Source organism: Phyllobates terribilis, unplaced genomic scaffold (assembly GCF_046119375.1).
Source record: "Phyllobates terribilis strain yellow unplaced genomic scaffold, ASM4611937v1 Scaffold_7__3_contigs__length_470593459, whole genome shotgun sequence".
Classification (NCBI taxonomy): Eukaryota; Metazoa; Chordata; class Amphibia; order Anura; family Dendrobatidae; genus Phyllobates; species Phyllobates terribilis.
Window position 1 is genome coordinate 76,776,997 of NW_027362767.1, and position 15,754 is coordinate 76,792,750.

A 15,754-nucleotide genomic window follows, 5' to 3' on the forward strand; every position below is an offset into this window, starting at 1 on the left:
AATTTCTACATTTCTGTTTTTTTCAGTTAAGATGGGGTGCAGAGTGTACTTTAATGAGAAAAAAATGAACTTTAGAATTTACCAAATGGCTGCAATAAAACAAAGAGTGAAACATTTAAAGGGGTCTGAATACTTTCCGTACTCACTGTAACTACAGTGGACACTTAATTTTTTCTGTAGTACCTGGTCGTGCACTTTTTATAATATACAAGATCGTAGGAAGATGCTCCTGTCTGCCTGGGAGAGAGCGTTATATTCAATACAAAAGTGTTAGTATCATGTATAACGAACATACAAAAGAATGGTAATATCACCACCTATTGATAGGAAAGATGTATTTTACTAAACCATGAAAGTGTAGTTTTGCCAAACTAAATGTAAGACACTTTGATCTTTGCCTTACATTCATTCTAGAAAAGCTGGAATGAAACCCACTTAAAAACTTGAGAACCTAATAATTTTCCATAGCAAATCCAAAGATGCAGGAAAATGCGCACAACACCAACACAACTTTTGCAGATTGCGCTTAGATGGCAACGCTTCTCAGGTCCTTTGTCAGTCCCTGCAGACCCGGCCTCCAGTGGTGGCATGTCTACATGTAGCCCATATTTATTTGAGAGGTTTTCCGGGCTGCAGGTAAATTTCTGCAGTGACTATGTGACTGCGGATTGATGAATCCTGACATTGTACAACATGCACACTGTCAGGACTCTGCCTGTTGCCTGCTCAAGCTGGCAGTCCGGTGAGCTGAAGGATGGGATTTGCATATTTGCGGTCAAGTGCCGACTAGCGACTATTCCTGCTTCTCTCAATGTGACCGTAATTATGCAAATCTCATACTCAATCTAATGTGACCTCAAGCTTGAACAGGTTTTTCCATCTGCAAATTCAGAAAGAAAATCTTCAGCATTTGTCGAGTGTGGGCATTACTTAAGAGTAACTAACATACAACAATACCATTAATATGAATAAATACACCAAATAACTTAAAAATAGCAAAGTTTATTTAACAGAAGTAATTTGTAAAAAACAAAAACAAAACAAAAGGTTATCAGATGGAGAAAAACAATTGCGCAGATCAGTTTGATGGGGGGGGGGTCTACACTTCTCCATGTCCTGAGACAGGTGTAAACAGGTAAAATCGGACCTCCGAACAAAAATGGTCTGTTTGCACCTGAAGCTGCGGTTTTTGTAGGTTCGCATATAACATATATAAAAAAATATATATGCATGAAAACTATGTCTGAAGTGGGCACATCATATATTGTAGTACATTGGATTTTATGAAGCTGCGCAGCTTTCAGGGCTCTCCGCACTGGGGTGGGTTCATATTGTTTTTTTTAGATATAAAGTTACTTTACTTTTACTTCTAAACTGCAGCATTGAAAAACCAAATGTAAAAACGGATCATGGCTTGGAACGCTTTGGCGCATCCCATTCAATTAAACAAATGTGTCAAAAGATGTTTTAGTTGCCATCTAAGTAAAAAGTGGGTACGGAAGAACCAAGAAATGGTCATGAGACCCCCTGACCAAAATGCAAGATGACCGGATGATCTATAGAGATAAATGGAGGAACCGGTGACAGGTTTACCGTTGTATTTCATTATACGTGCCTATGCATTATTACTTTTATGCATTTGCAGAAAGTGTATTTTAGGTGTCTTTTGAGTTTACTAGGTGCGAGCTCAGTGCTGTACATAGGAAAGACAAAAATAAAACCACCCACACTCTGCAGAGGAACAGGGGTCAATAAATAAGCGTTCGTTTATTTTAACACATCACAGACCACAAAAACCAATACTGAATTTTTACTTTAGCTGACACTCCCAACCGGTGCTTCAAATAATCACCAATGTCACAGACCGCTACTGCAGGGAATTCAGCTGCCTCTGCTGACATCACGTCGACAGGGCGTGGCTGCTGACGTCACGTCGACAGGGCGTGGCTGCTGAAGTCACGTCGACAGGGCGTGGCTGCTGACGTCACGTCGACAGGGCGTGGCTGCTGAAGTCACTTCGACAGGGCGTGGATGCTGACGTCACGTCGACAGGGCGTGGCTGCTGACGTCACGTCGACAGGGCGTGGCTGCTGACGTCACGTCGACAGGGCGTGGCTGCTGACGTCACGTCGACAGGGCGTGGCTGCTGACGTCACGTCGACAGGGCGTGGCTGCTGACGTCACGTCGACAGGGCGTGGCTGCTGACGTCACGTCGACAGGGCGTGGCTGCTGAAGTCACGTCGACAGGGCGTGGATGCTGACATCACGTCGACAGGGCGTGGCTGCTGATGTCAAAATGACTGACAGCCGGCTCCCCCAGTTTGGCAGCGGGAATGCAGCGGTCAATCAGAATGACGTCAAAGTCCCCGCCCTGTCAACAGAGCGGAGCGGAAAAGAAGCTGCTGCTCTGTCGACGTAACGTCAGCAGAGGCAGCTGAATCCCCGACTGGAACTGTCTGTGACAGCTCTGAGCCGGTGATGAACGGCGCCGGGCATAACAGTCAGGTAAGTAGCAATTACCAGCCTGTTAGCGCTTAGGCACATTTTTTGTTTTTCACAAAGTCTCGGATGGATATCCCCATTAAGCGCCATGGCCAATCTCTCTTTATTCCAGAGTTTCAATATTTCCGTTGTGATTTATGCATGTCAGGAAGCAATGAACTCTACCGCCTGTCCGGTAATGTTTCTAGTACAGGTATAAAATATAGAACAGCTGACATGCTTTTATAGCAACGAGCATAGTTTTTTTTAGGTACCTTTATTTATTTATTCATTTATTTTTACTATTTACGTTGTATTTAGAGTCCTTCATCGTAGCGTTTTCTCAGCTTTATTGTTGCCTCTTTCTTCACTTTTTGCTGTGGCTCTGTCACAGTTTTCAGATACTTCTCCCTGAGAGGTGGGAGTGTGTCGTATAAATCGAAGCCTACCGGGCTGTTGCTGGATGGTTGTCTGTAGTACAGGAGATGCTTCTTCAGACCCTGGAAATTTAAGGGTACAGTCATGGCCAAAAGTATTGAGAATGAGACAAATAGTAATTTTTCCAAAGTTTACTGCTTTATTTTTTGTAATGGCAATTTGCACATACTCCTGAATGTCAAAGAGTGATCAGCTTAACAGCAATTACTGTACTTGCAAAGTCAATATTTGCCCAGAAAATGAACTTTAACCCCCAAAACACATTTCAACATCATTGCAGTCCTGCCTTAAAAGGAGCAGCTAACATCGTTTTAGTGATTGATCCATTAACACAGGTGTGGGTGTTGATGAGGAGAGGGCTGGCGATCAATCAGTCATGATTAAGTAAGAATGACATCACTGGACACTTTAAAAGGAGGCTGGTTCTTGGTATCATTGTTTCTCTTCAGTTAACCATGGTTATCTCTAAAGAAACACGTGCAGCCATCATTGCACTGCACAAAAATGGCCTAACAGGGAAGAGTATCGCAGCTACAAAGATTGCACCTCAGTCAACAATCTATCGCATCATCAAGAACTTCAAGGAGAGAGCTTCCATTGTTGTCAAAAAGGCTCCAGGGCGCCCAAGAAAGACCAGCAAGCGCCAGGACCGTATCTTAAAACTGTTTCAGCTGCGGGATCGGACTACCAGCAGTGCCGAGCTTGCTCAGGAATGGCAGCAGGCTGGTGTGAGTGCTTCTGCACGCACTGTGAGGCGGAGACTCTTTGAGCAAGGGCTGGTTTCAAGGAGGGCAGCAAAGAAGCCACTTCTCTCCAGAAAAAACATCAGGGACCGACTGATATTCTGCAAAAGGTACAGGGAGTGGACTGCTGAGGACTGGGGCAAAGTCATTTTCTCTGATGAATCCCCTTTTCGATTGTTTGGGACATCTGGAAAACAGCTTATTCGGAGAAGAAGAGGTGAGCGCTACCACCAGTCAGAGCAACTTCTCCCAACCGTCCAAGAGCAGTTTGGCGCCCAACAATGCCTTTTCCAGCATGATGGAGCACCTTGCCATAAAGCAAAGGTGATAACTAAATGGCTCATGGAACAAAACAGAGATTTTGGGTCCATGGCCTGGAAACTCCCCAGATCTTAATCCCATTGAGAACTTGTGGTCAATCATCAAGAGACGGGTGGACAAACAAAAACCAACAAATTCTGGCAAAATGCAAGCATTGATTATGCAAGAATGGACTGCTATCAGTCAGGATTTGGTCCAAAAGTTGATTGAGAGCATGCCAGGGAGAATTACAGAGGTCTTGAAGAAGAAGGGGCAACACTGCAAATATTGACTTGCTGCATTAACTCATTCTAACTGTCAATATAACCTATTGGTACTCATAATATGATTGCAATTATATTTCTGTATGTGATATAAACATCAGACAAACACTAATAAAAACCAGAGGCCAGTAGATCATGTGAAAATATAATTTTGATGTCATTCTCAAAACTTTTGGCCATGACTGTAGATTAGCAAATACCTGAATAAATCCAATATGACCATTCTCTAAACTGTGCAAAAAGTCTTGTTTTGGAAAGTCGTTAAGACAAAAATCAGGTTGTGAATCGGTATTCTAATCTAGGATATTTATGGCGGTGTAATAGGATATGCCATAAATGGCCCAAACATGAAATTGCTGCCTTTGATTTTGGGCTTTTATTTGCAATCTCCTGTTTTTTTCCCTCATCTGGATGTCGGATTACAGTTCACAGAACATACCTGATCCACCAAGAGATAAGTCTTCTTGAGCATGTTTTTTCTCAAAGCATCCACGTTCTGTAAAAAACAAAGACTTGAATAGAAAAGCTGGTTCTATAATACATTTTTTTTTTTTTTTTTAAATGAAATGTTTTTTTTATTGATTTTTTAAAGATTTTTTAAACAACAACAATACAAACATTAGAGGGATACAAGCCTCCACCCCCAACATAAAGATACATTTCTCATATATTGGTTATATTTCTATACTGGAAAATATGGTGCTAGGATGCATGGACTCCCCAGTTGTCATGTGACACTAATGTGAAAGGCTGGGGTGGGGCGGGGCGGGGGCTTTCACAATTCTTGTAAACTGCTTAAAGGGGATAATGTCTGATCGCTGTGATCCTCACCAGTCGTTACAGTAGGGATCCTCAGTTTTTCCAGTAATGGTCACAGAATGGCACAGGAGAGCATGCACGATGCCGTTCTATGCATTGTCCATTGAACTGCCGGAGATAGCAGAGTATAGTCCCACAGACGATGAATAGAGCCACATGTCGCCAGCTCTGTCCATTGCAGGTGGAACTGTGTAAGAAAGGTCAAACAGAATCTCAGTTCTAGTGATTGATGGGATCCCGGGTGATTAGACATTTACCATCTATCCTGTGATCAGGAGATAAATGTATTTGGTTGGAATATCCCTTTTAACGGTTGTACTGGCAAGGGTGCTGTTGTACAGGGAGAAACTGGAAATATCACTTTATGGGATAGGAATAAACCTTTAAGTAGGTTATGAAACAAAAGTGGCCATAAACAGCAGTCTGTATTTAAAGGGGCTGTCCGCTGAAAACAAGTGATCACCTATCCGCAGGCTAGGTGATAACGTACAGATTGGTGCAGGTGCCTGTGGTCGGACCCCAACAAATCGGCAGAAATGGGAATTTTTATACATTCCAAAATATAGCGGCAAGTCAGCTGCCTAACCGCTGCTCCATCCATGGGGTTGCCGGAAAAAGCCGAAAGCAGGGCTCAGCAGCCCCATAGGGAATGAATGGCGCTGAGGAAGAGAATGTGCACTATTTCCTTTTCTGTCAATCAGTTTGGGTCACAGTGTTCAGACCCCATCGATCAACAAGATATCACGTACCCTATGGATAAGTGATGACTTGCTTTCACCATACAACCTTTTTAAGCTGCTGCTTTACTCAGGAAATACCGTACCCTGATGCATGAGATTATAGGAGTACACTGAAAATGAATGCCATCCGCTGTTAGAAAGCCACCTCCAATGTGACCTATGTAAAATGTCAGTGTATATAGACCATGCCCTTTGCCGGTACATCATAGACAGTCACTGAACTTTGCAAGTAAGCCTCCTGCCCTCTGTAAATGTTGTACCTCGGCCACAGGATCTTGTGAAAAGATGAAGCTGTTCACGTGAGAAACTGCCACGACATACAGCACCGGACACCAGGTCTGACGTAGGGCTCCCGTCACCAAGGTCCGGAAATAGAGACGCAAGAGATTCAAGTTATCTTCAGGAGGGGACGTGAACAAGGTCAGTGAAACGGGAAACTGGAGGAGGAAAGAACATAAAATAACCTACAATATTTTGATACAACAGTATTGTAGTACATAGTGTAAATGATGGTCTCCTACGGCACCCAGCCTTGAGCTGGGGTTCATAGGTGAACCAAGATAGCAGCTAAGGTCATTATGACCTTGCAATTGTGTCACTTGGGGCCGATGGGAGACGGTGCTCCGTGTAAATGCCACTGTCAGTGATTGACAAGGTCATCTAAATGATTAAACTGCGGCAACTGGAGCATGCAGATGACGGCTGTATAACACAACCGGCATCTGCTGCATTTGGAGCTCAGCTGGTGGCTTTCTTTTATAATCCATATAGGAATAATCCGTCATGAAAGTATAACTCAATCTCCACTCACCTAGCCTGATTGACAGTTCCTCAGTGTCCCTCCTCCCTGCTGAGATCTCACACTGCTCAGTACAAGCTGCAGTTGGTGGATAGAGGCTGAATAGACTTGGACTCATGAGCCATCACTTTCTAGCTGTACCCATAAAATGCTCATCTAAGTAACATAATTCTGATATGGATCTTCAAAGTAAATACACCAGTCTTATCAGGTATAAGAGATCTATTTAATAATGTATGCAGTTTGTATTGTGAAATCTGGTGATAAATTCCCTTTAAGTAATGTATTGATGAATACAATTAATGTATACTTTGATAACTTACCTCTTTAAGGGGCACTGACAGGGATCTCAAGCTGCTCACATGTTCTCCAAATAAAGCTTGCCTGAGTTGGACACTGAAACGTCTCTGTAAAGGGAGAAGTACAAATGTCCCAAATAAGGGGTCTCCAAAGGAAACACCCTCAAACTGCTCCAAAAGGTCCATGTAAAAATCATAGAAAGAAGCCAGTCCAGGAAGAGGCACATCAAGTGTGAGGGAGTCCATGAATTTTGGTTGGCAATAAAAAACAGTGAGAGCCGCTGTGTACGAATGGACGGGACCTTCTAAGAAGAGGTCACAGCCTGTGAGAAACACACAGGCCAGACGGGCCAGCTTTGCCGCGGTGGGTATACTCTGCAAAGAGCTTGGGCGCCAAGTTTCCAAGAGAAAGATCCACTGCAAGTTCCTAGTCACGGTGTTCACCAGATCGGGAGGCAATGTGTTGACAATATTTCCTTTAGATTCTGCATTGGTCACTTTATTGTAGAGGTTGATTAATGGAAGGAAAGACCAATCAGAAGGCAAAATTGGACCTCTGGCTTCTGGAAGCAAAGCAGTCTGAACAAAACAAGTCCTTTCCTGGTAGACAACCCTGGAGTGGTTGAGAGCTTGTTGTAGGTGTGCAAAGTGGGTCAAGTAGCTAGCCCGGATGGAAGGGAGATCTGTGTAGGCTTCTTCCAGCAGAGCACCACGACTGAGAGAGGCTGAAGTTGCAGCAACTGAACTAGGGGACGCTTGTTTAGTGTCAGATGTAATGTGCAATATATCAAACAAATCAGCGGCTTGGGGACCTCCAGAACTTCCTTCGCTGTGAAGAAGAGGTTAGTGAATGGTTAAAACCAAAATCATAAATTCACACTTAAGTGTTTGATAGACATAATGTTGTACATACAAAATGGGCCGTCTAACCATAAAAACCTCTGTCTGTATGTCCGGCCAGGGCATCAGACCATCAAAGAGAGGATCACCGCTTGTGGCCACAGTGAATATCCGTTCTGTAATAAATGGCTCCCGCTCTGGCAGACCTGGAGCATCTATGGGACTATGTAGATACCCTTAGCTTATCCTGGTTTTTAATCCCTTCCCGACCGTCTGATTTTCCTTTTTCCTCCCATTATTCAAAGAGCCGTAACTTTTTTAATTTTTCCCGTCGACATAGCCGTGTGAGAGCTTGTTTTAATGTGGGACGAGTTGTACTTTTGAATGACACCATCCATTTTATCGTGCGATGGACTGGAAAGTGGGGAAAAAAAGTTCCAAACGTTGCAAAATAGAGAAAAAAAAAGGCGCGATTCCGCAATTTATTTATTTTCTATTTTATTTACAGCGTTTATATTACAGTAAAAATGACCTGGCAAAATGATGATTTAACTGGTGAAAAAAAAATCAAGACATTTGTAAAAATAAATAAAATAAATGTCACTTGTGTCACCTTTTTCCTGAGCCATAATGTTTTAAATTATAGGGAAATGGACCGTGTGAGGGCTTATCTTTTGCATCCCAAGTAGATGTTTTTCTTAAAATCCCTTTGGGGTAGATATGATGTTTTGATAGCCTCTTTTAAAATTTTGTTAGTCTTGTGGCAACCGAAAAACATCAATTCTGGTGTTTTGATTTTTTTTCTCATTACCCCGTTTACCAATCGGATTCATTTATTTTATATTTTGATAAATCGGACTTTTGCGAACAGAGCGATACAAAATATGTGAATTTTTTAAAAATGTTTTTATTGAAGCTGCGATTGTCAAATCATTTGTGCTACATATAGCAATGCTGCAGCATTGCTCTACACAGCAGAAGTCACAGTCTCATCATCAGCCGGAAAGGATGTGGGCTCAGCATGTGAGCCCGTTTCAACGTCAGGGAGCCGGCATAGGCCTATGGGGTTAAAGGGTTTCTCAGAGAATGTGATAAAACTGGCTGCCATCACATATTTCAATATGCAACCCATCTTAGTCATGTGCCAGAACGGGATGCAGCCTGAAGAAAAACCTCTTGAGATATGTGTCTCAACTGTCAGAGGATCAGCATTGTGAACAAAGATACCTAATCTGCTCACTCAGCATTGGAGAAGGGCTGTAACAGGAGAAGAGACAAGAAACCTTTTCGGCTGACTGAATGGAACATGTGCTTGGAAGAATACGACTTGGGAAGCAAGGGAGGAATGAGCCATGCCTTGGCAAGAATGCCCTAGCTAAGTCCGATCTTTCGCACTGGCAGATCGAAACCAGTCAACAATGGCAGCCACAGAGGCGGTTTGACCTCTACAAGCGCCATGGTTCTGAATAACTGGGTGTCGGCTGGCCAGGTTTAGGCTGTTGGGGAGGAGCTGACTTTTCTTTTTCGAAGATGTATTCTTAGTGTCAGCCACCAGGTGGCAGCATATTACCCATAGTTTCTATGTCCCCCGTGACAGTGACAGTAACACAGTGACCGTAGCATAAAAGCTTTATGAAGATCAAAACATCAGATAAGTTACTGACTATATACAATGATAAAATACCTACTTACTCAAAATAATCAAAACACAATATAAAGCATTATACAATCTGTTAGTCACTTTTGTAACCAAAGGACACAGTGACGACTTACGGCATAAAAGCTGGATTAAAAGTAAAGGAAGAAATCATCTTGTGGGCCAGATTCTCACTGCCGGGCAAGAGTCGACTCAGTAATGTTATGGAGACAGTATGACAAAGTGATGCATGACGGGAGAAGTGCTCTGCAGACATAGATGCCTGCTGCAAAGGAAAAAAATAATAATAAAAATTATTACAAATCTGCTCACAATTCCAATAACAATGATAATACAATGGAAATAAAATAAATTAGACCATGAAATATTTAAAAAATACACTGGATTAAATCTGACGAAAAAAGTGGGGCAGTTTTAGTATAATAAGAATAAAAAAGTGACATAATAAAAGAGCAGAACTAACCACTTTGTACTGCAGAGATAATACAAAGTATTGAAGGTGGTACTCGTGTCGCAGGAGCCAGCCGGAGGATGGAGTCACTGCTGGGGTCGGGCAGTCACTTATCTTCAGTAAGTAATTTTGCAGTCCTTTGTATTCCAGGATAAAGGAGAACTGCACGAACAGCAAATAGAAAGTGTATGTAATAATGTATCAATGGTACAGTAGACTTACAGTATATCAATCAAGTAAGGGATACAGTGAATGTCTAACGCTGTGAATTAATCCCTATTAAAAGTTACACCTTTATTAATACTATTAAAAGTAAAAGGAAATAAACTTACTAATTCCTATCCAACAAATACTTATACATATACCTATGTGGTGACCGAATAATATCCAATTAATACGTCACATAGAAAACAGGACTGAAAACAAGATCAGGCAGGGGGTGTCCTAACATTTTCCCTCGATCATGCACCCTAAAGATATGCCCTGCCTGACTGCAGAGGTTGGCACCCTGGATGAAGCATGCAAGTTATGGCACCCCTGCTCACCATCGTCTGGCCCTAGCTAGTCCTGACTAAAGTCAGTCCTCAATGGCAGTGTCCCAGAAAAAGAGGACAGAGCATCCAACAACATGGAGTATGTAGTACATACCAGTGTGTATATAACCACCAATATTCATAAGTGCTCAACAACTACACAATATAAGTTGTATGGCTATGTTCACACATCATGATTTTTTCAGCGTTTTTTTTGCTGCAGATTTTAATGCAAATTTTCAGCTGCCTTTTGAGGTACCAGCAAAGTCTATGAGAAACCAGAATTTTCTGTTCACACATCATGTTTTTTTTCGTTGCGTATTTTGTGCCTTGCAGCCTTTTTTGGAAAATAAAGCATGTCACTTCTTTCTGCGTTTTTTCACCCATAGGAAGTAATGTGTAGTGACAAACGCTGAAAAAACCATGATGTGTGAACATAGCTATCAAGTTTTGCTGCGTTTTTATTGAAAATATGCAAGTACAACAGTACATGAAACATTTATTTTTGTGATTTTACCATCTTGTCTTGGTCACTGAAATGGTAGTTTGTATAAGGAGAGTTTAATTAAATTGGTGATGTGTAAATTGTAAACATTGGCTGAGCTACATGTGAGATTGAACAATACCTGTGGCCCAGTGAGGTGTGAAATTGAACAATGCCTGTGCAACTGAATGGCAAACCCCACAGTGTTAAAGTAAATAGTGTCAAACACACTGGCAGTGCATTGAGCTTGTTAGTTAGGCTGTGTGCCCACGATGTTTTTTAAGCGTTTCCGCAGCGGCAAAAACACTGCAGAAAAGCTTAAAAAACGCTTGGCAGAAGGTCTGCCATGTTCCCCAATGATAATCCGCATCTGCTGTGCACATGCTGCGGAAATCTCCACTGCGGGTTATCATTGCGGAAAAAAACGCAGCACTACCAGTTATTTTGGGGAAGCGCTGCGTTTTTGCTGCCATTGACTTGCATTGGAACGCATGGTATACGCATCACTGCATCTGTACATGCAGAATCCATGCGTTTCACTGTGCGGATGGTTCCCGGGTGTGGAGGACAGGAGATTCTCCTCCAGACCCGGGTACCATAGAACCTGTAAAAAAAAAAGAATAAAATAAAAAAAAAAATATTATATTTACCTTCTGATGGCCCGCGGTCTCCTTGTCTTCACTTGCCGGCAGATTGCGGTGGACTGAAGGACCTGCGCTAACGTCATAGTCATGTGACGGCAGGTCCTTCAGTGTAGTGTACAGCGAGGACGGAGCGAAGCAAGACTCCGGGGGCCATCAGAAGGTAAGTAATATTTTTTTTTTTTTTTTTTACCATTCTTTAAGGTCACACTATATAAATCCATGCCGTTTGCATGGATTTATATAGTGTGACCAAGTTGTCAAGCACTTTCCAGGTGATGCTAAAATCACTTGGAAAGCGCTTGTCAACCCACATGCGGAAATGCATGTGAAAAATGCTTCACATCCGTTTGTCCCTGGCAGGAAAAACACATGTACAATCCGCATGTACAATCCGCATGTACAGTACAATCCGCATGTACAATCCGCATGTCCCTGGCAGGAAAAATGCATGTACAATCCGCATGTACAATCTGCATGTACAATCCGCATGTACAATCCGCATGTACAGTACAATCCTCATGTACAATCCGCATGTACAATCCGCATGCGTTTTTTCTGCCAGGGAGATGCAGAAACGCTCAGGAAAAATCCAGAGCATTTCTGCATCGTGGGCACATAGCCTTAAACTATTCCTGAACAATTCACCTCCCCCACCGTTATGCCAAAACCAGACTGAGATTTTATTTTCATTCAACTTTATGTACATGCATAAAAGAGACAAAGCATGAACAGGAGACACAATTCTGCAAAAACAACACAAACACACCAAGAAACGCAGCAAAACCTGCTTTTTTGACACAGCTTCTTTCCTGCCAGAGATCAGGTTTTGCTGCAGATTTGTGACGCAAAAAATAACATGATGTGTGAACATAGCCTAAGGAGAAAGTGTCGGTGCATATAATAAAGTGAAAACTGTGCTTAATGCAACTAATATATAGGTATACACCTGTATCCTTAAATCCATATAGGGTGATAGAAAATAAACAAAACCGGGCCCAGACCAGATGCAAATAGTTACTTCAATAAGAAGGTCCCCATATAGCTACCAAAGTGTCGTAACCCATCATACTGGTTCATCAGGACGAATTAGAAGGTCATCCATAATGGGCAATTTTCTGTAGTCATGATGCCAAAGTTGGAACCTTCTAATTCCTCCTGGTGAACCAGTATGATGGGTTACGGCACTTTGGTAGCTGTATGGGGACCTTCTTATTGAAGTAACTATTTGCATCTGGTCTGGGCCCGGTTTTATTTTTTCTCACCCCATATGGGTTTATGACACCATCACACTATGGACCCCACCACACTATGGACCTCAACACACTATGGACACCACCACACTGTTATGAACTGTGACAAAAAAAAATAAATCTGTCTTTACTGCCCATAACAACCAATCACAGTGCAGCTTTCATTTCTTATACTGCTGAGGTAAAATGAAATATATGCTATGATTGGATGCTATGGACACCACCTCACTCTTTGGAAGCTGGATTAAGAAAATCTTCTCAGCCCACAGCAGCCAATCGCAGCACAGCGTTCTATAATTTCTAACCAATCTAATGACATCAAAGTCATCTACCAGAGGTCACACAAAGGGGTCAAAGTATGGTGCAAGAAAAAGCCTATGGAGTCAGTGTTTGTGAAAAAAATGTACGTGCTGGAATTTTTCTCGATATTTTTACTGAGTTCAGCGATCGAAAGTACCATATTTTTCGAGCTATATGGTGTACAAGGTTTTGGAGGAAAATGGCGGGTGCGTCTTATAGTCTGAAGGTTGGGGGGTTTTATATATATATATATATATATATATATATATATATATATATATATATATATATATATATATATATATATATATATATATATATATATATATATATATATATATATATATATATAGCCTACACTGTTCCCGCTACTAAAGAAAATGAATATTTTCGCCCATGAGCCCCTTTAATAGCGGGCACACACGATCACCCGGCAGCAGCAGGAGCTGCGCTAAGGCTACGCTGTGTGCCTGCTATTAAGGAGCATGAAGTCACGGCTCCCCACGCACACAGTCTCGGCATGGGGAGCAGTGACTTCCGGCAGCTGATCTCTCCTTGTGAGCCGCGCATGGCAGCGACGCCATGCACGGCTCACATGGAGAGATCAGTGCGGGCAGACAGGACGCAGCGCTGGAGGAGAGAGAAGAGAGGCGAGTAGGAGTGTTTATTTTTTTATGTGCAGCGTGATGGGGATGAGGGGGACCATGCATACCAGGATAGGGATGAGGGGGACCATGCATACCAGGATAGGGATGAGGGGGACCATGCATACCAGGATAGGGATGAGGGGGACCATGCATACCAGGATAGGGATGAGGAGGACCATGCATACCAGGATAGGGATGAGGAGGACCATGCATACCAGGATAAGGATGAGGAGACCATGCATACCAGGATAAGGATGAGGAGGCCATGCATACCAGGATAAGGATGAGGAGGCCATACATACCAGGATAAGGATGAGGAGGCCATACATACCAGGATAAGGATGAGGAGGCCATACATACCAGGGTAAGGATGAGGGGGCCATGAATACCAGGGTAAGGATGAGGGGGCCATACATACCAGGGTAAGATGAGGAGGCCATGCATACCAGGTTAAGGATGAGGGTGCCATGCATACCAGGATAAGGATGAGGAGGCCATGCATACCAGGATAAGGATGACGGTGCCATGCATACCAGGATAAGGATGAGGGGGGCATACATACAGTATACGGATGAGGGGGCCATGCATACCAGGATAAGGATGAGGAGGCCATGCATACCAGGATAAGGATGAGGGGGCCATGCATACCAGGATAAGGATGTGGGGCCATGCATACCAGGATAAGGATGAGGGCGTATAATAGAAAGGGGGGGCATATATACCAGGATGGGGGATATTAACAGAATTGGGTGACATGGGCGTGGGGAGCAGTGAATATTCATTTTCTTTAGTAGCGAGCACAGTGTAGGCTGCAGCAGGCGGCAGCTGCCTCCTGTGCACCGCTCCACCGCCACTGTCTTCCCCCACAGCCACAGTATTTATGTATATCGGACTATAAGAAGCACCCCCCCACACTTTCCTCCAAAATTTTGGAGGAAAAAGTGTGTCTTATAGTCCGAAAAATACTGTATACATATGCTGTCGGCCACTTCCGGCTTCTGCAGTACAGCTCTTATTCTTTTGCATGAAAGCTGTACTTCAGTAGTCAGCAATGGCAGGAAGCAGCTGCTAGACTTTGATCGGAGCTGCGCTCAGCAGCTCTGCTTAAAGTGTTTACACGCGGGGAGCGCAGAAGCAAAAAACAGCTGATCGATGGGGGTGTCAGACCTCCACCAATCTGCTATTGATTACCTATCATGTAGATTGGGCAGCAATACCATATCACCAGACACCCCCTTTAAAATGAATGAAGGAGATCAAACTATTTATCGACCTAGTGAACAAAACTAAAGTAAAATAGCCATCCCATGGGTCAAGTAACCCAGTAGACATTGTGTGGATGAGGAAGTATTCTCATCTCGCACATTTCTGGAACATTGACAGAATAGGTCATAAATGTATAGTAGATGTGGATCCCACCAATGGGGGGTACGCGACCCTATTAGGTGCTGCTGCCGGTGGAAAGGTGGTTAGATTTGCCATACAAATGAATAGGGCTGCCGACCACCTGTCCACTGACAGTGGTGCAAGTCCGGGTCCTATTCTTAAGCGTAGTCTTGTAGTGCCCCCATGTGGCAATACTGAGACAGTATGTCAGTGTATTATGACTTTCTAGAGTATTATTTCTCTGTTACCCCATTTTTTTATCAACTATTTGTCATACAGCCTCTGGACTGAAACAAAAATGTTTCCATTCACTGACAGCAAACACATACCCTGAAAAATTGTAAGGCTTTGAAAACAAAACCATTGTACAGAGATTAAGCTTTATTTAAAAAAAAATAACTAAAAAAAAATGGAAAACCTTTAACATCAACTTTGGAGCAAAATATTCACATTCTATTATAGAGATGTATTACCAGCAAATTTCTGATGATTTATCGATTACCCAAGTCAGAAGCTGGGGGTAATGGGAAAGGGTAACCGTGCAAGCACTGTCATCAGAAAACAGGCACTAGAGATCAGCGAATACAAATTGCAGGACTCTGGTCCATCTGCCAAGTTAGTAGCCGCTGTACGGGAGCCCTGTGAATGGCCTTCTACC

General features: G+C 42.9%; 1 protein-coding gene across 2 annotated transcripts in view; it reads right to left on the reverse strand.

Moving 5' to 3' along the window:
- Positions 1–986: 986 nt before the first annotated feature.
- RPAP1 (RNA polymerase II associated protein 1) overlaps positions 987–15,754 on the reverse strand; it is a 57,329-nt gene continuing 42,561 nt past the window's right edge. For both annotated transcript variants that reach the window (XM_073638811.1, XM_073638812.1), the window contains 6 exons: positions 9,865–10,014; positions 9,518–9,666; positions 6,929–7,733; positions 6,067–6,243; positions 4,687–4,743; positions 987–2,982 (listed from right to left, as the gene is read on the reverse strand). In XM_073638811.1, the coding sequence (XP_073494912.1) occupies positions 2,800–2,982; positions 4,687–4,743; positions 6,067–6,243; positions 6,929–7,733; positions 9,518–9,666; positions 9,865–10,014 (1,521 nt within the window). In that variant the 3' untranslated portion in view covers positions 987–2,799. The remainder of the gene's footprint in view (positions 2,983–4,686; positions 4,744–6,066; positions 6,244–6,928; positions 7,734–9,517; positions 9,667–9,864; positions 10,015–15,754) is intronic.